The following is a 21,490-nucleotide window of genomic DNA, read 5'->3' on the forward strand; positions in this document are numbered from 1 at the left end:
TAGAATCTTCAGATGAATTAAGAAATATACAAAAGCAACAACACAGATTAATGCTTGAGAGGAATTGTAAAAGATTCAGTACAATCCATACATGTAACTTGCATAAAGTGTCAACAAAATGACCATTGGGAAATTCTTTTATTGCAAAAAGAAATGCCAATTGTTTGAGCTGTGCTATATAGTAAGTCAGGGTAGGGTTTCTTTTGTCTTCTTAATTAACAGAAACTGTTAAGATGTTAGGGCTTTAACAATTTCCAGGGCCTCAACCCTGATGCACCTGGTGGTTAACATCCATATTAGGGAGAGCAAGGGTGAGAGCCTTTAAGCGATGTAATCATATGGTTATCTCATTTAACAATCATGATGACCTGCAACCATAATGGTCAAATTCCATTATGGTCATAAGACAAGGACTACCTGCACTATATTGTGGCACTACAGTTGTGAGTACACCTTAGATGTTTCTTTGGAGAACAGGATATTTGTCTTCTTGACTTTTGCTTTACTAGTGCATCTGCTTAGCTTGCTAGCAAATGCTGTGAGCCTTTCTATAGGCTTGCATTTTTTGAGTAGCCAAATCTTATCCTTAATTTCCACGTCTTCTATAGATCCACTATCTAACTTCTCTCCGAGTTGCTTTGATCTTAGCCTCCAACCTCACTTTCCAATGCAGTATATTCTGCTGTTCTTCTTAATCATGTAGCTAAGAATCTCCAGGATTAAAGCAGCTGTAGAGTAGACCAGTTCATTGGTTTGAGTTATAGTGGTAGTAGAAATTGGCTCTATTGGTATCAACTACCATATTCTCTGATGGTACTTCTCCACTGAGTCTTGGTAATTAGTCTCAAGGCTTGAGTGTAACTACTTTATCCAGATCTTGTACCTCACATCAGCTGCTGTACCCTGTAATGAAGAGGGTGGCAGTGATGTTGCAATCTCAGGTGTTGGCTGCACATCCAGTTGTTTTTCTATGTCTTCTTAAGTCTTGGATATTGTTCTGTCCCGTGATTCCAATGAATATTCAGACATAGGCTTGGCTGTCTGCCATGACTAATTACATAGATAAAGCCACCCCTTGGCTAGGAGCCTAGAAAGCTATCTTCAAGAAACCAAGATTAAATTTACGGAATGCTTTCTCAACGGCTAGTAAAATGGACTGTTGTTTCCTGCAAAGATTCCCCTCCTGTCGCTTCACCTATAAACTCTTTGGGAGGGGCCACAACCTTAGACAGCTGTCCCTACTTCCTTCTATGACGTCTTCTCCACAGCTGTTCCTTTCTCCTCTCAGCTCTATGCATACGCATATCAGGGACTACCTCCCTCTGTTCCTCTTCACTGCTCCCTGACTCAGATGCCACCTGGTGGCCAATAGGTCTCTCTAGTTCCTGCTCTGACTCCAAACACCCTCCAGAGTCTTTCTCATCCTCCAGAGCAGTCCCATAATGGTCTGAGCTGTCAGAGTCCACCAACAATTCAGCCGGCCGCTGCTGGGCCACAAGAGATATAATATGCAATTGGCCTATTTCAAATTGTAGAGCAGGTTCCTCTTCATTATGTTGAAACACTAGGGAACTAGCTGTTTTTCAGTTAGTATGAACATCCATACATAATTCCCTCATATGGTTCATATAGTCCCTCTCATTAAGTCTGCTGTTGTAATAGTATTTCATCATTTCCAGCTTTTCTTGTTTAGTCCACATATGATTTGTTCCAGTAGCCCACTTATCATCAGATTGCCTTGATTCCCCAACATTTGGTGTGGTCCTTGTTAATCTGGGCAACATCTGAGCTGGTATGACTCTCCTAGTTCATGTTGTGCTCATATCAGAGGTAGGCAGGTTAAATCCTAGGGGTTCATTGCCCAAGGACCCCTAATGATAAGTTTATCATTGGGATTCAAAATCCAGCTACATACATACATACATACATACATACATACATACATACATACATACATACACGAAGTGAGGCTGAAAGGTGAAAGGGAAGCAGAATGCTTCCTTCTATATTTGGGCAGACCAGGTGCTTTGACAGAAGAAAAAATACTTAATCACTCCCCTGGCTCAGCTGATAAAGAGAGGAGAACTTGTGGCTTAGAGGTTAATAAAACTGCCTAATATATAAGCAGCCCAAGTTCGAATCCCAGCAAGGGTAAGGTTAGCTGATGAGAACTAAATAGCTTGAAATTGATCTATACTAGTCTCCCTTCATTTCTTTATCAGCAAAAATGTAACACATATACATAAACATACATACAATTGTTATCATAATGCATTATAATTCATTATATTCCAGTGTTTCCATTGGGAATATGAGCATCATATAATCCTACCTCAATGGGAATGAACGGTTGAAAAAAACAGTCCAATAACTTCTCAAGGCTTTTTGTCAAGTTAGAATCTGTGGAGGCAATTATTTCTTTCACTGAATTTCTGACAAAACTGACAGATTCCTGAAATGAAGGAAGACCCAGAGTTAATTGTTTTTAGACTTATCTTGAACCTTTATGTTTTCCTCCTCTTTTATTCTAGCAGCTAACTCTTCTATAATCATTGCTTTTTAAATAGTACTTTTAATACTCTTCAGCTCAACTAGAGAACAGGCACCAGCAGAGACTTGGCAACCTTGCTGGGTGTAAGTAACATTGACATTAACAAGAGTGAAAACATGTACAATTGAATTTTAAATCTTCTACATTAATATCCATTCTCTGTGGCTCTGGGCATTCACAGCCAGGCATCTGTGGATTGTGGTGGACTGAGGATATGGAACACATGAAAAAAAAAGTTAGAACTGTCAAATCTACACTACAGTCAAAATTCAAATCAAGCTCTTGTTGCAGCTAGTTTTACAAAACATGAAATTATATTAGAGGTTCTAAACATTGACCTCCAATGTAACATGTAATTTGTCTATGTTCAGGAATTGAAAAATGGCTAAGAATAGACTTGACATGGCAAATATAGGTTTCAGAGTTATTTGTTTTTGTTTTTCTAAGTTAATGGGGGGAAAAAATCTGAATTTAGCATGACAAGGAGATAAAGACCAGAAACATTTTCTTGTGCGTCTTAGGATGTGGAGCCTTTCTAAACAACACTGTTACTGTTTTAATATTAATATCCCAAGAAACATTGCAGGGAAGCATGAAAATTAGCATTCTCACCAACCTACAATTCACATTACAAAACAAGTGAAAAAAGAGCTCAGGCTCAAAAATGCCAAAGTCTGATATTAACCTGAAGCATACATGCAGCAGTCATTATCTCAGGCCTTTCAAGGTGGGAAAATGCCATTGTGCACAGAAGCTCAGTCTGTAGAACACTTTACTATTATGGTACCAATTAAAATTAATTGGAATTATGAGGAAGGTTACCTCCTGCAAAAGTTCCTGCCAACTGCCTACTAGCTGCTCTCAAGCTTCTGTAATCAGAGGTGAGAAGTTCATGACTAATGCCTCCCTTCCCCCACCCCCGGCTAAATTTTGAACCCATTTACTTGGTTTGTATTGAATCAAAATATTAGGATCGAGTAATAGCTTACCTCTAGAAATCTGTTGAAAAGTGATTCCAGCTGCTCTGAAAATGGCTTCATAATCTCTGGAATATTTTTTAGCCAGCATTCCACAAATGGTTTTAAACCCAAGATGCTGGGCTCCAGGTATACCATGCCACACCGAGACACAGTAGCCGGAGAGGCCACTGCTAAATCCTGGACTTCAAACATCATGGTCATTGCCTGGAAACGAGAGGCAAGATAGCAGAGATTTTCCCAAGCTTTTTTTTATCAAAGGAGCACATTGAAATTACACAGATGGGATTATATTTATAAAATGGAAGGCTCCCTAAATTCAGTTATCTACATTCCTCAAGTACCTGGAATTAGAGGTTAATAAAAATAGCATTGGCCTTTATAAATTAAAAACTAGGAAAGTTTCCTTGGAAAAAGTAAAAACCTCCAATCATGACCTTGCTTTTCAAAGCATATATCTGTTACTTATTTATCTATTTATCTCTCTTCACCGTGAGGGGCCCTTTTTAAAAACAAACATAAATTTATTTATTTATTTATTCTTCGCACTTCTAGACCGCCCCCTCTCCCAAAAGGGACTCGGGGCGGTGTACAGTCCACACAGCAAATACATAAGTGAATAAATATAAATATAAATATAAATATGGAGGAGGTTAAAAGGATTAAAAGAACTGTACAGCGAGAATATAAATATGGCTTTAAAACCCCTAAAATCAATTAAATTTAAAACAATACCCTTAAAATACCAGTCAAAGTATATTTCCAGGAGGTAACAGTTATAACAATTATAATTATGCCAGGCCAGCTAATCGGAACAGGTGAGTCTTCAATTTTTGTCGGAAGGAGCGGAGGTCCGTGGTGGTTCTGATATCGGGGGGGAGGTCATTCCAGAGGGTTGGGCCCATCACAGAGAAGGCCCTGCTCCTTGGCGCCGCCCGCTGGCATTGCCTAGTGGACGGCACCTGGAGAAGCCCCTCCCTGTGAGAGCGAATTGGCCGCAGGGATGTATGTGGGAGGATGCGATCCCGCAAGTAACTAGGTCCTGTGCCATGGAGTGCTTTAAAGATGGTGATCAGAACCTTGAAACGCACCCGAAAAACCACAGGCAGCCAGTGCAGCTCGCGCAGGAGTGGTGTTACGTGGGAGTATCTGGTACTCCCCATGACTACCCGCGCGGCCGCGTTCTGGACAAGCTGCAGTCTCCGGGCGCGTCCCAAGGGAAGCCCCATGTAGAGAGCATTACAGTAGTCTAGGCGAGACGTCACCAGCGCATGAGTGACTGTGCGTAGGGCATCCCGGTCCAGTAGGGGGCGCAATTGGCGCACCAGGCGAACCTGGTGGAACGCCCCCCTTGCCACGGCTGCCACATGGTCATCCATTGACAGCCGGGCATCTAGGAGGACGCCCAAATTGCGCGCCCGTTCCACAGGGGGCAATTGCTCGTCCCCTATGGCCAGCGATGGAGTCAGCTGGCTGAACCGAGGTGCCGGTAGCCACAGCCACTCAGTCTTGGAAGGGTTGAGTTTGAGTCTGTTGTCCCCCATCCAGACCCCGACGGCTTCCAAACACCGGGACATCACTTCGACAGCCTCGTTGGGGTGGTTTGGGGTTGAGATGTACAGCTGAGTATCATCAGCGTACAGATGATATTCAACCCCAAAACCACGGATGATCTCGCCCAGCGGCTTCACATATGTGTTGAACAGAAGGGGCGAGAGGACCGACCCCTGCGGCACCCCACAAGAGAGTGGCCTCAGGGTCAATCTCTGCCCCCGTCAACACATATTGCATCCGGTCGGAGAGGTAAGAGCCGAACCACCGTAAAACGGTGCCTCCGACTCCCATCCCCTCCAGCCGGCGCAATAGGATACCATGGTCGATGGTATCAAAAGCCGCTGAGAGGTCTAATAGGACCAGGATAGAGGAACAACCTCTATCTCTGGCCCTCCAGAGATCATCAACCAACGCGACCAAGGCTGTCTCTGTGCTGTGCCCGGGTCGGAAGCCGGACTGGCGTGGGTCTAGATAGTCGGATTCATCAAGGTGACGTGGAAATTGCTGCGCCACCACATTCTCAACAACCTTCGCCAGGAAGGGAAGGTTGGAGACTGGACGATAATTAGCTAGCTCCATTGGGTCAAGTGAAGGCCTCTTGAGTAAGGCCCTCACCACCGCCTCTTTCAAGGCAGTTGGTAAGGATCCCTCACCCAATGAGGCGTTCACCAGGCCCAGAAGCCAGCCTCGTGTCACCTCCCAGGCTGCCAGTACCAGCCAGGAGGGACACGGGTCCATTGAACATGTGGTGGGTCGCAGCCGTCCACGCAACCTGTCTAAGTCCTCGGGGGCAACAGAGTCAAACTCCTCCCAGAGTGGTCTCACAAGACTCGCTGTTGACGGCCCATCCAGTCCACTGGAGGGGGCCCATCCGCTTCGGATCTTCCAATGAATTGGAATCTGTTTATGAATGGACTCGAAGGAATATTGAGGTTGTGTAATGAAACAAAAAGAGAGAGAGAAAATACCTCTGTTAGTTTAATTATTTCACCAGAACTAAGGCAGAGTTTCTTGTTGTCATCCAGCACAGTGTTCATATTTTCAATCCAAACTGCATCCACAGGGCCATCAAACATGTACCATTTCTTTTTTTTATCAGTGGCTACAGCTCCTACCCGAATGAGAGCAGGGAGGATCCCATCTGTCCTATGAAATTAGAGAGAAAGAAATACCCAAGTTTTTAATAGTTGAACACTCTCTTTGAATCTCATATATTTTATAAAAGCATTATAAAGGTAAAAGTTTCCCTTGCACATATGTGCTAGTCGTTCCCGACTCTAGGGGGCGCTGCTCATCTCCGTTTCAAAGCCGAAGAGGCAGGGCTGTCCAAAGATGTCTCCATGGTCATGTGGCCGGCATGACTGAACACTGAAGGCGCACAAAACACTGTTACCTTCCCATCAAAGGTGGTTCCTATTTTTCTACTTGCATTTTTTATGTGCTTCCAAACTGCTAGGTTGGCAGAAGCTAGGACAAGTAACGGGAGCTCACTCCGTTACGTGGCACTAGGGATTCGAACCCCCGAACCACTGACCCTTCTGATCGACAAGCTCAGCATTTTAGCCACTGAGCCATCACGTCCCTTAAAAACATTATACATATACTGTATCTTATCAAGAGAGTTGAAGATACCGGAAGTCAAAGAGGAGGATGGGAAGTTGTGCTGGAGAAAGAAACTTTCTTTAAGAATAAAGTTTCCCATTTGCTAACTTTGTAGGATCGGGTACATAAAAATATACCTGTGGTATCAGGTATCAGGTTTTTATATACATGTATATAAAAACATGTATCAAACCCCGGAGGCTACTGGATTTAGGCCAACATTTTATCACTGTCAGTATATAAACTGTTACAATTATTATTCGTCTCTATTTAGATATTGAGGATATTCAAGTCTCCTTTTACAAGATTTTCTTTAAAATAAAACTTTCTGAAGCCAGCTGGAGAGAACAGATGGTTTTCTGCCTGTGAAGTAGCTTTTATGGCTGTTGTATTTTTTTTTTTTATCATTCAGACGGATCTATATATCAACCTTTAGGCAAAACCTATACTGTAAATTAGTCCACACATTCAACCACAATTTGCTAAAGAAAAACTTGAGTAAATATGTGCCAATATCTAAGAAGCTTACAAGTAAAGATATACCGTAAAAGGTATAGTTTCAGCACAGTTTCATGCTGAGTTACTTCTATTGCTTTTCATATCTGCACAGAGTTACATGTTTGGTAAAAGAAGTATACAATTGATACAGTAAATAAAAGAGGAGCAGTAAAATTGATGTTCCATCATATAGATATCCTTATTGTCTCATTCCTGAACAGGAAGCTCTCCAGTGTAAAGTATAGGGCAGCGATGGCTAACCTTTTTTGGCTTGCGTGCCATAAGTGGGGGGAGTGTAGGGGGGGTCATGTGCATGTGCGCACTACAGGTGCGACCCCCTCCATTTTTGCATGCTTTTTTCAACCTCCCCAGGCTCCAGAGGCTTTATAGGAGCACGGGGAGGGCGAAAACTGCCTCCCCCGCCCCTCAGGAAGCCCTCCGGAGGCTTCAGGGACCTTCAGGAGGCTTCCCTGAAGCCTCGGAAGCAGTCACAACGACCCCCCGAGCAAATGGGAAGTCACTTCTGGTTTGCTCGGAGGATCGTTTTGAGTGGTCCAAAGACTTCAGGGACCTTCAAGACGCTTCCCTGAAGCCTTCGGAGTGCTCAAAACGACCCTCCGAGCAAACCGGAAGTGCGTTCCCGGACTTCTGGTTTGCCCGTAGGGGTGGCTTTTTGCACTCCGGAGGCTTCAGGGAAGCTCATGAAGCCTCCGGTGGGGCGGGGGGCTCTTTTCGCCCTCCCCAGGCTCCTATAAAGCCTCTGGAGCCTGGGGAGGGCGAAAAATGGCTTTAAAAAAGGGTGAACTCAGCTGACAGGGCAGCACCTCGCGTGCCCTGACAAATGGTTCCACGTGCGTTCGCCATCACTGGTATAGGGCATATACTTGTACAATAAGTACAGTAAGCCACATAATTTGTTTCATTTTATGTACCAGGAAACCTTTAACGCAGAGAGTGAAAAGATGACTGTGAAGGATGGGGTTGGGAGTAGAGGGGATTTCCTAAATGCTCTTGCTTTTGTCTATTTAGATTAAAATTTATAGCTAATGAAAAATGAAGAGATGGATTTTATACCAAAATGGATACATTACATTAGTAACTGATTAATCAATTTTTGCTGTTTCTCAAATAATTATTATCTCACAAAAGTGATTTAATTCATTTTTTTATAAAAGGAAGATGACCTTGTACAGGCTCAGAATGACTCAACCACAGCAGCACTATTATGAAAGAATTATTTCATTAAATATTTACACAAAAATGTTGAAAGCTGAAAAGAAAAGGTGTGATCCAACCAAAGTTAAATATCCAAAGTCATATGAATATTGGCAGAAAATAAATCAGATGCTTAACTTTTCCTGGATCAAGCCTGAATATTTTGCAGTTAGATTTTTTTATAATTTTTCAAAACGTTTAGTTACGTTTCCATTAATACAGAGTTTTAATTCCTGGAAAGAAGAAGTACAAAATCCAATTAACGCAGAAAAAAGAAAGAGAATTTTTGTCTTTTACCATTCATGAGTTAACAAGTCAAATTCTCCATACAGCTGGCCCATAGTTATAGATTTAGGATTCAATATAAAGTAATTGACAGCTTCATAATTTCCACCACTGACTGAAGGCCGACCTTTCAAAGATGTCATCGCAGCTGACAAAACTTTATAACACTGAAGAAAAATGTATAATAGAAGGAACCATCATAAGCATCTCTTTCAAGACTAAGACAATAGCCCAAATTCACCATGGATCTTCAACAATATAAAGTAGTAATGCAGGATTTTATCCAAGGTTTTGGCACAATTAAGATTTATAAAAAGCAGACACGATCAGAAAAGAAATAGAAAAAAGAGAGTGATCCCACATTTCTGAATGTCAATGACATACTGGTCAAGAACATGCTGTCAAAATCTTGCTAATGCTCCGGAGGCTCAAAGTCAGCCATACTCACCTTAATGAGGCTCTTCCAAACAACATATAGATTCAGTTTAGCCCTTTAAGCCTAGCCTGTTTATTTCAAAGCTCTCCTATAGAGGCTGCTACTGTATTTGGCAAGAGAAGATTAAGCAAAAGAAATTGATAGTGGTGGAGGAAATTTCTGGAGTTAGTTCCCTTTTTTGTTCTATCGCAACGTCTTCAGCAATGCTTACCTTTGTTTTTCCAGAGCCTGTGGGCCCCACCAGCATGAGGCCGTGCCGTACCACGGTTGTTTCATACAGCTGAATACACTTGGTGATGAAACCTGGAGCAAAACAAGATTCAGACCAGAAATGCCTCCTGGTGGCTTTTACTAGCTGTAGAGCTGTGAATTCAGGCAGCAATGCCTTGGAAAGCCTGCTGTGAATTTGGGTGACCTACATAGGAAACCTCTGTGCTCACAGGATAGGACATGAGATGTCAGCAGCATACTTGCTTCATTCTTTAGTAGTTTTGGATTAGATACCAAGACATGATAGGGTATGTAAATGTTTCCATCAATGAGCTTTTTAAAAGCTTCTTGCATGTGAAATTCTCTTTCTAAGAAAATATACTTGGCAACTTGCCCACCACCATCTGTTTTTATTATCAAAAATATTATTTGCTCTTCTTTGAATGCACTGATGTGTTAATAATGTATTATTTATATTATTAGTTGAAAGTATCTGGCTCTTGGCTGAAGATTGTTATAGCAAATGCTACATAGATTCACATAAATAAACAACATCACGTTCCAAGTGTGGCCTATTGCTCTTACTCTTCAGTATTTTATCCAACTCTTTTGAAAATAGAAAGAATCTGGATCTCAAATGAAATCTGGAGAGAGGGGAATTGAATTTATTTATGTTTTCTTTTTTCTTTTTTTTAGATAAATGAGGTTTTCCTCACTCTGTATCACATATTCTGCATAAGAGCTCCCCCACCCTCCTAGTTTAATTGTGTCCGATTGTCAGAGACTGCCTGGACTTTGACAAAGTTTTTCGGTTGAGAGAGAATGACTGGCCCAGGGTCACTCAGCTGGCTTTGTGCCAAAGGCAGGACTAGAACTCACACTCTCCCAGTTTCTAGCCTGATGCCTTAACCACTACACTAACCTGGCTCTCAATTGAACTTACTGTACCTTGACCAATTTTCCACCCAAAAAATTTAGGAGCCTCTGAGATGCAAAGTACTAATTGCTCATAGATAGACAATTTTAATTTACAATCTTATTGGAGTAGTAAGATCAGGCAAAATATTTTACATAGATTGCTCATGTGAGCATTAACAATATTATTCTCTCAAATTGATGTATGAGCTGAGGCAGGAAACTTAAATTATAGACTGTGTGGGATGACAAATTACCCAGCCCTCCTGCGACTGCAATGCTTTTCTGTTATGTAGCAAGAATGGCAATATTTTTAAATGTGAGAGTAATACAACGTATGTTGGAAAAAAATAGATAGCATATGTTTTGCATACCATCAACATCTTTCAAATTGTCTTTTAGGCAGCATTTGTGGATTGCTTCCTCCAAAATGCCATAGTCAATAGTTTCTTCTTTGATCATGGGAAATAGGTCAGAAATTATACCATTGAACAGCTTGAGATCATCTTGCAGGAATTTAGGAACATTGACATCTTTGATAGCCCTTAAGCAAATCATTTCCTAGAAACCATTAAAACAAAATATTAGGAAATCATGTTCCTATCAGCATGATCAGCTTTGCCCTCAATGGCTAAATATTAATGATACAAAAAGTATTTTACAAAACTTTTCAGTTTGGATGGTAAGCAGATGCAGTAAGAATGGGTCTGTTCTATCTTATATCTAGTTCCAATATCATATATGGGTGAAAATTACTATATGTATAGGAAGGAAATGAATATTTCGAGATAATTTTAATTTATTATTATCTCATCAATGAAAATTGTAAGATTTACATTTTACAAGAGTCAGATGCAATGAAATAATTTGTGCTATATGCATACTGCTCTAATATGACACCAACTTCAATGGATAATTAGAACTGCAGAAAAAACAATGGGTACCAACCTGACTTCCAGTGAGGACCTGTATGTTGCATGAGTCAAAAAGAGGGCTGTGAAAATATCTACAGACCCCGCACATCCTGGTCATAAATTGTTCAAACGACACTATAGAGCACTACACACCAGAACAACTAGACACAAGGACAGCTTTTTTCCAAATGTCATCACGCTGCTAAACAACTAATTCCCACAATACTGTCAAATTATTTACTAAGACTGTATTACTATTCTTCTTCTCATCCTTCCTACTAGCTATCTCTTCCCACTTTTGACTATAACCATGTTGCTTGTATCTTTACAATTTATATTATTTTATTTGTTTCCTAGTATGATTTGATTGCTTATTAGTAACCTACAATTATCACTAAGTATTGTATCTTATGATTCTTGATGAATGTATTTTATTTTTCTTTATGTACACTGAGAGCATATGCAACAAAGACAAATTCTAGTTCCTGGGGGCTGGCTGAAAATGGTCTGCCCACAAAATCTAAGTGGGACATCCGGCTTGGCTTTGGGGATCAACTTTTTCACCCAGCTTCCTTGAGAGCGATGTGCTACTTAATAGAGTGAGGATGAAATCAACAGAGGCAACCCTTTTATTGTCAAGGAGGTTGGATGAAAAAGGTCCCTCCTGGAATCTAAGTGAGGTTTTGGCACAGGGCATTTGCAGCATGGGGTGTTTGCAACTGGTCCCCAGAAACAAGAGGACTCCCTGTCATTTCTGGGGGCTGGCACCAAATGTTTCATGCCAAAATCCTGTTTGGATATCACGACAGAATTTTCTTCTGTTGACAGAGGGAAGAGGAATTATTAGGCACAAGACATCTTCTATAGGAACTGTGGCACTGGTCTGATCACCACTGCAGTTTTCTTCTGAGTATGGAAGAGAACTACCTGCCTCCTTTTGATAGGCATTTTTTTCATTCCATCTGTTTAATGACCCACATGCAACAAGGTTGCAACAAGGAGAGGTGGGATTGCAGTCCTGAGTGAGATGGTCACATAGACTTAATAAACAATAATCGCAATTACTTACAACTTAAATTCCAGGTTCAACGATGGCCATAAGTCAACAGCTATCTCTAATTAAGTTTATGTTTTTTGCTGCTGTTAGCCTCCTTGAACATTCAACTCAATATAAGATAGGATAAAACTTAATGAAATGAATAAATGTTTTAAAATGCTAAATTGCTATTATGCTTCCGAACTATTATTGACTTATTTAAATGTTAATCTGAATTTAATAGCATTATGATATAATTGCTGTACTTGTTTTGATGCTAGCTACTCTGAGTTTTTCCTCAGGAACAGAAATTAAGATATAATGTTAAAATGAAAAGGAAATCTAAATACTTTAACAACTTTCAGACATAAGGGGGAAGTGGTATTTAACTATGTTTTAATTATTTCAAAGGTCATTCTTCACAGTACAAAAAAACATCCTACTAACTCTGCAATATTGTCAAGAAGAACTTGCCTCATTCATGGTTGGATTTTCTCTTTTGAGATTGCCAGCTGCTGAAATCACAGTCTTCACAGCTCTCATTCCAAAATCATAATGATCCTATGGTACACATATATATACATATATGAAAAATGACAAGCTGTGAAAGCAGGAACTGTATTGGAAAGGTAATTATCTGTTTAGTTAAGTCTAGAAAAGCGATTTGTATAAGAACCTCGTACTTCAGCTGCTGTTGAATCATCTTTCTAAAGAAGAAAAGTAGTACCTACTTGTTCAAAGCAAATCTTATGTTTTAATATTTGTGTATGATCAATGTGAAATGATTAAAGAAACAGGTAGCTCCCATGTCTTCCTCATTCAGTTATGAATTACCAAATTGATGGATGTGCATACTTACCTGAGAACTGAGTTGTTCAGAAGACAGTTTGAAAGTGGTAGTGATCTTCTTTGCCAAAACTTTGGCCTCATTAAACCCAAAAGAATACAGAGAAATCTCAGCAATCATGGAATAATCTGGAACCATCATGGCTACCGGACGAAAAAGAGCCTGGAATATATAATTAATTATAGTGGGAATGATACCATAACCCTCAAGAATATATTTTAAAAAATAGCCCTGCTGGATCACGATAGTTAGCATTTTGTTTCTCGTGGTAGCCAATGAAGTCTCTAGCGTGCTTTGAAGAGGTGGAGATTTTATTTCCCTGCAATTGGTATCTGAAGGCATGCTACCGCTAATCCAAAGGTTCCATGGAGTCTCAAAATTAATAATCCTTGATAGCATTGTCTTCCTCTTTTAAATCAATACTATTCCCATTTAAAGCTGATGAAGTAAGAACCCTGTGCTACATTTTATAATAATGAATTTCACAATTTACTATATGAAGAAGTGTTTTCTTTTGTCTGTTCTAAATCTCCTTCCCTCGTCTTCATTTAATGGCCTCATTCCTATTGTTTCGAGAGATGAGGAAAAAACTTCCCTGTCTACTTTCTTCATTATCTTATTTATGTCTTCCTACATTTTTAGCTGATGAAATACCAAAGATTCTATTTTTTCTTTGTAGGGAAGATGGTCAAACCCCTGATAATTTTCGTTGCCGTCTTCTTTGCTTTTTTAATCTCGATCATATTTTTTTTTCAAACAAGGTAACTGGAATAGTATGTGATTGTCAGGTTTGTTTCCAATCCCTTTTGTAGGGACATTGTGCCAGCTGAACAATATATTCTCTTTTTACCCGTTAGTTCTTTTAAAAAAATTGATGTCACATTCGGCTACTTTCCAATACCATTTGACTAATTTGAAAAATGTGGCACATATTTTTGTTAAGAACTTAGCAATTTCACATTTATCTTCCTCAGTTTTTTATTCAGGTGAGTGACAGCATATCTCTAGATCTAATTTATATTTGTGGTCAGGTATTGTAAACCATAGTGATTCTATGAAAGAATCCAGTGTCAATATTTTGTATATTGCATGTCAGCTTTTATATGCTTCTTGCAAATAAAAAGCAATGCTTTCCCAGCATATCTTTCTATGTCAATTCTATAAAGTTTATAGAAATATGCAGTGCTTCAGGAATGTTGTTGTGGGGAAAATAGGAGGAGGAAGATATATTAGGTCTGATCACCCCCTTGAGTTATTTATTAAAATAAAGGTGGCATAAAATAAAATAAGATTAGTAATCTACCTGTGTCTCTAAAAATGAGGGTGATCTATCAACTATCCTTGTTCCAAGTAGTTTAAAACCTCATTTGTTGTTGTTAGTTGCGAAGTCGTGTCCGACCCATTGCAACCCCATGGACAACATTTCTCCAGGCCTTCCTGTCCTCTACCATCCTCTGGAGTCTATTTAAGCCCATGCTGACTGCTTCAGTGACTCCATCCAGCCACCTCATTCTTTGTCTTCCCTTTCTTCTTTTGCCCTCAATCATTCCCAGCATTAGGCTCTTCTCCAGTGAGTCCTTCCTTCTCATTAGGTGGCCAAAGTATTTGAGTTTCATCTACAGGATCTGGCCTTCTAAAGAGCAGTCAGGGTTGATCTCCTCTAGGACTGACTGGTTTGATTGCCTTGCAGTCCAAGGGACTCACAGGAGTCTTCTCCAGCATCATAGTTCAAAGGCCTCAATTCTTTGGTGCTGAGCCTTTCTTATGGTCCAACTTTCACAGCCATACATTGCAACTTGGAAAACCATAGCCTTGACTATACACACTTTTGTTGGCAGGGTGTTGTCTCTGCTTTTTAGTATGTTGTCTAGATTTGCCCTAACTTTCCTCCCTAGGAGCAAGCATCTTTTAATTTCTTGGCTGCAATCCACATCTGTTCCTCTTGGGTGGCCTTGCACAGCATAGCACATAGCTTCATTGAGCTAGGTAAGCCCCTTTGCCACGACAAGGCAGTAATCCATGAAGAGGTAGGACCTCATGTGGTATGTCAAAAGGAAACCTTTTGCTTGGTATTATTTAGCTGCCAAAGTCATTTTTGTTTTAGCAAAAGGGGTAATATAGTTATACCATTCAGTAACCTGGGCACTACATTCTGTATCATCTGCACCTCCTGGATCAAGTTTAAGGTAGCTTCACATAGTGTGCATTACAGTAATCTAAATGTGAAGCAGAGATTTTATGAATTGTTGCTAGCCCATCTCTATCCAGGAAAAGCAATATAGCATATTTAGGCTCCTACAGCCCCCAATTCCCATATCCAGGAACTACCAATCCAAATATTTTTTGTTTCATCAGGAGTCAACCTTAGTTTACTTGTCCTCATCCACTGAATGCATTTTCCTCTAGTTTTTTTGACACACTTTGTTAGTGATCTCTTGAACGGAGATAGCTCAACCTTGCCTGTTTTAATGACCCATCCATTCTCCAAGTAATTTCTAATGATCACACAAAGAAAATGGAAGAGGTTTAAATTAAAACGAAGGCAATGTATGTAGTATTTTTGTAACATTTAGTACCATTACCTTTAAATTATCAGGTAATTCAGTGCGTCCAGCATAGCCAGGGTTCATTGTGATGAAGACTGCACAAGATGGAACTAGTGGAATCTCAGATCCTTCAAATATGAAGCGATCCACCTGTAGGCAATAAAAATAGTGAACAAATTGATATTCAAAAATGTATCTTCAAATTCCATCATAAAGAAACTGTTTTCTGGTTATAACAACTTCCCCACCATTTTACAGATTTCACATGCTAGTGACTGAACAATTTATATGGTAAGTCAAGCTCAAACAGTTGTCCAGTTTAGAATTTTAAATTTAAAAATTAATTGTAATTATAATGATAAACAGCAGTTAAGAATCTCAGTTGTGATAAATATGTGGGAATAAACAAAATTAGACTTAACCAAAGAGTATTAGTTTAGGGTTAGAGTTAGAGTTAGGGTTAGGATTATGACATTGCCAAATGTTAATAGATGTTTTACTCCATCACTAGAGTACTCTTTGGGGATGGATGGATGGCTAGACAGACAGATATTTGTAATTGCTTTAGCAATGTGCTGGGTATACATTGAGATGCATGCCTAAGTAGCATTTTTTTGCATTCAGACAACTAAATTGTTACTCCTAAAAAGCCCGCAAATACATTATCATGCATTCACGTTGACTCAAGATGAAAACCAGTTGAAAATAATTAAACAAAAATATATTACGAAGACGTCCTGACTTACCCGCTGTTGCTGGGCCTTTTGAATAGTTGTAATCTGCTGGGCAACTACAGACAATACTTCAATGTCAATGCGATTGAATTCATCAAAGCAAGCCCAGGCTCCAGAGCTAAGTGTATAAATAGAAGAGAATACCAGATATTCATAGTAGTGATTACTAATTCAATCAGTCTTAAAAATCAGAAGGTATCAGCAGAGAAAAATGACTAAACCAATGTTCTAATTTTCTTATTAGGATATTTTGCAAGAAGATTCATATGTGAAATCCGCACTAAGCACAATACTTAAAGATTCCTTATTTATTTTTTGTCAATGCTCTATTCATAGATAAAACTGAGAAGTAATTCCTAAAATCTGATGTTGCAGTGCTGGGACACTGTTTTAATATTGAATTGCAACAAATATAAAACAGTTTAATGAAACCTCTGGAATGTAGGATTTTGTTTCAGGTTTGTTGAAAGCAAAATAAAATTTCTGTTTCATGAACACCCTACTTTATTCTAGTTCAAAAGATAATATACAGTTTCACCTGAGGTTGATATCACCCTCAGCTTTAAAACATGGCTCTATCACAAAACCTTGTGTTACAATGAATAATAGATCTTTTGTGGAAAGTTTGGCTATCTGATTTTTCTCTTGGATTATACTGGGTTTCCATTTTTTATGGTTTTATTGTCATAACTATTCAGAACTGTAGAGATTGGAGCAGTTTATACATTTAATAAATAAGTAAATTAATCTTGCACACTGAAATTTAGCCAATTCTCAATACTTTAGGGCCACATATGTTAATACTTCTCCTTGGCAATAACAACAACAACAACAACAACAACAACAACAAAAAAGGAGAGCGGTATTAGATTATCACTTATTCTGAACATGTGCATCCTCTCTTCCACTCGTCATTTGATGTAGCTCTATTCAGGCATATTTATTTACATGGACACAGTACTATGCTTTAGTACCTGGCTAGTCCTTTCAGGAATTTTCCCATTGCCATAAAGTCAAGCTGATCCGAGCAATTAAAGACAACTGTCTGAATAGCTAAAGCTTTCCCCAGATCCTTAGTTGTCTCTGTTTTGCCTGTTCCAGCTGGTCCTGCAGGAGCACCTCCAAATTTCAAATGCAAGGCTCCAGTCAGGGTCAGGTAGCATCTGTAATAGGAATTAAATCATTTTCAGAATTCTGCAAGTATCTTTTTAAATTTTCTAGATTGAAGCATGTATTATTCATAAACCAGCATTCTGAAGAACTACCTTATAGGCTTTTACTGAACAAGTGCAATTTTAAATCGTTCATATGTAAATAGCAACATAGTCTAAGTTGATACATATAGAAAAGAGTTCTCTTTTATTTTACTAAAATGAATACAATTATTTCATGAAAGAAAAAATACTAAAAGGGCTGAAAAGCTTCTCTGATTCTTTCTGACTCTTAATTTGATGATCAATTAGAGCTGAATGAGGTTAGACATGATTCAATTGATCCCTTGAGAACAATTAGCATTTCAGAAATCCATTTGACCCTCCGCCAAAGTACTAATAATCAATGCCGATGCCAATCTTCAAGCATAAGACTGTTTTGAAACAATACCCACAGTCTATGCTATCCCCCCACCCGACGAAGAGTGTTTTAACTGTTCTGAATTAATTAGGCATTTCCATCATTCCATATTATCCACAATAGACCACTTGCTTAAATTGCCTCTACCAACATTACTGACAACTCAATGACCATATCCTATTCAACTTACAAAAGATACAAGCCCCTTTTTTGCACATATATGGATGCTACATTATCATAATTAAAGAAATATATCTTAGCACTGGTTTGCATTTGTGTAATAGCTTTTAGCAGGAAAGGCTAATTTTCTTTTTATGTACTTGTATAAATCTTAATTGTACACAACTTTTAACTATAGCAGGCATGTTGAGATAGTCTAGATTCCATACGACTGTGGGATGAGCGGATTAACCCCAAGTGATTCTTGCATCACAAACTTTTCCCTAGATTGTCAGGAAAAAAAGAAGAAAAAGAAACTCCAATATTCTATTGCTGTGGGATTACTGAAGCAAAGAAAAAGGGCACTCTGGCCCTGTCTATTGAGGAAAGAAACAAGTGTAATCAATTTTGGCTGGATGTCTGCAAGAATACCATGAGGGAAAGATTGGTCTGATCAAAATTGGATAGAAATGTCAGTTTATAGCATATTATATTGTTTTGGCCTTAAACTCCCCAACTCCCAATATTCTTCTTCCCTTATGTGTCTTTTTTTTTAAAGTTTGAAAACCTGATAGTGGAGCCTGTCTCTCTTTTATTAATTGATGTGAGGTGCTTTGAGAGAAAGAATTGTCTGAAGCGTGAGATTAAAATACTGTAAATAATTAACTTCGTTTCCAGCATTATACTGACATAACTGATTCATATAATTTTTGAAGGCTCTCACACCTTAACTAAGGATTAATAAACCTGGGCTGCAAAATCCAAATGAGTACTGCAGAACCATAAAGAAGCTGGATTTTTCATATTTATTTATTTTATTTTATTTATAAAATGTATTGACTGCCCATCTTACTATAGGGCAACTCTGGGCAACCTACAGCTACCTATACAGTTAAAACATAAGTTAAAATCGGACATTAAAACCAAGGACTCATGGGGAGGGATGGGGCAAAGTAGGGGAGAGGTGGGATCTGTTATTACTCATTCAACCCCCTCCATTGTGCTATTCCCCCACTGAGGCCCCAAGCCAACTGGCATAGCCATGTCTTTAGGCCTTTACAGAAAAATGGGAGAGTAGAGACCAACCTCACATTTGGGGGCAAAATGTTCCAAAGGGTAAGAGAAACAGCAGAGAAGCCCTCTTTCTGGGCCCTACCAGTCAGAATAATTGAGATAATGGGACCCATAGCATGCCTCCTCTGCTGGCACGAATGGTACGGGCCAATCCCATTGGGGTGAGATGGTCTCTCAAGTAACCTGAACCCATGTCACGAAGGGTTTTGTGCCCATTTCATAATTGCCTTGATTTTTACCCCACAAATATTGCTGATTTACTTATTGGTCTTTTCCTGGGTTTCTTTCTTTTGCTGTCTCTAAACATCCTGAAACCCTATTAATTGTTTTCTGTGCTGAACTTATCTTCCTCAGTTGTATATTCACATTAGCATCACCTGCTCTTCAGGCTTCCTACTTCTTTGAAATTCTGAACACATCCTGCTATCATCTTCCACAGCACATTTGACTGCAATCAATTTTTTATTACTTTTTAAACAGCATGCCGTTAAGCTTCACATCTAGGCTCATCAGTAAATCACCGGTTTCTGGACACATAATCCTTAGTTCAACTTTTCAGTTTGATTTGGCAGACAACTCATAAGAGATAGCTCATCTAGATTAGGATATTGCAGACAAAACATAGCTTGGCAATGAGATCTGTTCTTCGTTGTTGATGCTACCAGAAACTGATGCCCTCCCACAAGGGTAATGCTGAGCTGAACCCGGATGAACTGGTGTCAAGTTTGGGCAACAAGCCAGTTGGTACATTTCTGCTACAACTAATGTATCAATAGCCACATACAATGTTGAACAATGCTAGGACATCTCCCCGGAGGTGACATGTTGGTCTTGCCTGGCTTCCCTGACAAGAGGGCAAAGGTTACTGGTTCAAGGGCAGAATTGGCTAAAGAAGCCAGGTCAAACATCATAATTAAACACTGCTCCAATCAAGATCAGCACCTTGACTGGATGCAGTCATGAGCAGTAGACATGCTAATATGATATAAGGTGGATATTATGTGCATACAAGAGACACACTAGAAAGGACAAAAGTCTAGTGACATTGGCAAAGGATACAAAATAATCTACTGTTTCAAACAACAAAGGCATGGCTATCATGGTAGGCACTGATCTGCACAGCCACCTTGTTGAGGCCCATTGAGACCCTGACCACCTCGTGTTAACTGTCATTGTACTGCTGCCACATATTTTCTTGGTCTATGTCCCCACAAACTGGATATGGTGGAGAGGAGAAAAAGCAGTTTGGGATGAAAACTGTTCAAGGTTGTGTATCTACCTGCCTACAAGAAAACTTGCTGTTTCTCTGCATCTAAACCGACATGTCACAATTGTCATGGTGACAATCACATTTGTCATGATGGCAATCATTATGGTATGGAAAATGAGTATGGAGAGTGAGTCCTGAATTTCTCCATGGCAAATGACTCACCAACACCAGCACATTTTTCAAAAAGTATAACAACCAATTGAGTTCCTATGCCAGCAGCAACCACAACAGCTGGATTTTACCCGTATGCAATGATTTGACTTCCCCACTATCATGGGTGTAAAGGTTATTCCATCCCAATGCCTCAGCCTGCATAAGACGCTTATGTTGATATGATGATGAGCATGCATTAAAAGAATGACAGCAGCAAATCCAAAGAAAATCAAATGGTGGAATCTACAAGGCTGCGATTGTTGACTGCACCACATTTTCTCCAATCACTTCAGGCTTGATTGACATAAGTCCATGACTGCTGCTGCGATAATAACTCTAGCATTGCAATATTTATTGATGTACAGTATTCCAAAATGCTATTCTGTAGAGGGCTCCTGCATATAGCTGGCTCCTGACAAATTACCTCGTGGGTCAATTGATGACAGACTTCACCAAAAGTCACAAACAAGTGCCTTGATTCAGATTTATTCATTCAGAACTATGAAGATATTTAATTGTTTGACACCAAAGGAGTTACTATACCTGTCAGTAAGAGGAGTGATCACAAGGCGCCCACTATTACCCAAGTATTCATAGCCATAAATAAATTCAGCATTCACTGCCCGAATGTATAAATCATCTCTTGTCCAGTAGTACCTAATAATGCATTAAAAGTTAAATTGAAATACATGGCTGGTACATTTTATAGTACAACATTTCTGTTCACCTGGATAGATTTCATTTATATTAAACAATCTTCTCAGAAATAAGAATGATGCTGATGATGGGATAATTAAGGGGATGCTTGTTGTACTAGAACAATGCTCTGAATAAAAGTATTAGAAGGTAAAAACACAGAATAGAAGGAATATTTTCAGACCATTAAAAGTATGCTCGACCTCTCTCTTTCTCTCTTGTTCAGTGTACCTCCTACTTAAAATG

General features: G+C 39.4%; 1 protein-coding gene across 1 annotated transcript in view; it reads right to left on the bottom strand.

Annotated features, from left to right (window-relative positions):
• Positions 1-21,490, bottom strand: part of DNAH1 (dynein axonemal heavy chain 1) — a 201,851-nt gene that overhangs the window by 87,335 nt on the left and 93,026 nt on the right. Inside the window, exons 28-39 of the mRNA XM_081935349.1 lie at positions 21,092-21,205; positions 17,295-17,483; positions 16,333-16,438; positions 15,623-15,736; positions 13,053-13,202; positions 12,668-12,754; positions 10,618-10,804; positions 9,330-9,421; positions 8,695-8,849; positions 6,051-6,228; positions 3,541-3,735; positions 2,333-2,452 (exon numbers count right to left, since the gene is read on the bottom strand). Coding sequence (XP_081791475.1) covers positions 2,333-2,452; positions 3,541-3,735; positions 6,051-6,228; positions 8,695-8,849; positions 9,330-9,421; positions 10,618-10,804; positions 12,668-12,754; positions 13,053-13,202; positions 15,623-15,736; positions 16,333-16,438; positions 17,295-17,483; positions 21,092-21,205 — 1,687 coding nt within the window. The remainder of the gene's footprint in view (positions 1-2,332; positions 2,453-3,540; positions 3,736-6,050; positions 6,229-8,694; positions 8,850-9,329; positions 9,422-10,617; positions 10,805-12,667; positions 12,755-13,052; positions 13,203-15,622; positions 15,737-16,332; positions 16,439-17,294; positions 17,484-21,091; positions 21,206-21,490) is intronic.

Source organism: Natrix helvetica (genome assembly GCF_964273705.1).
Source record: "Natrix helvetica genome assembly, chromosome: 1".
Taxonomy (NCBI): domain Eukaryota; kingdom Metazoa; phylum Chordata; class Lepidosauria; order Squamata; family Natricidae; genus Natrix; species Natrix helvetica.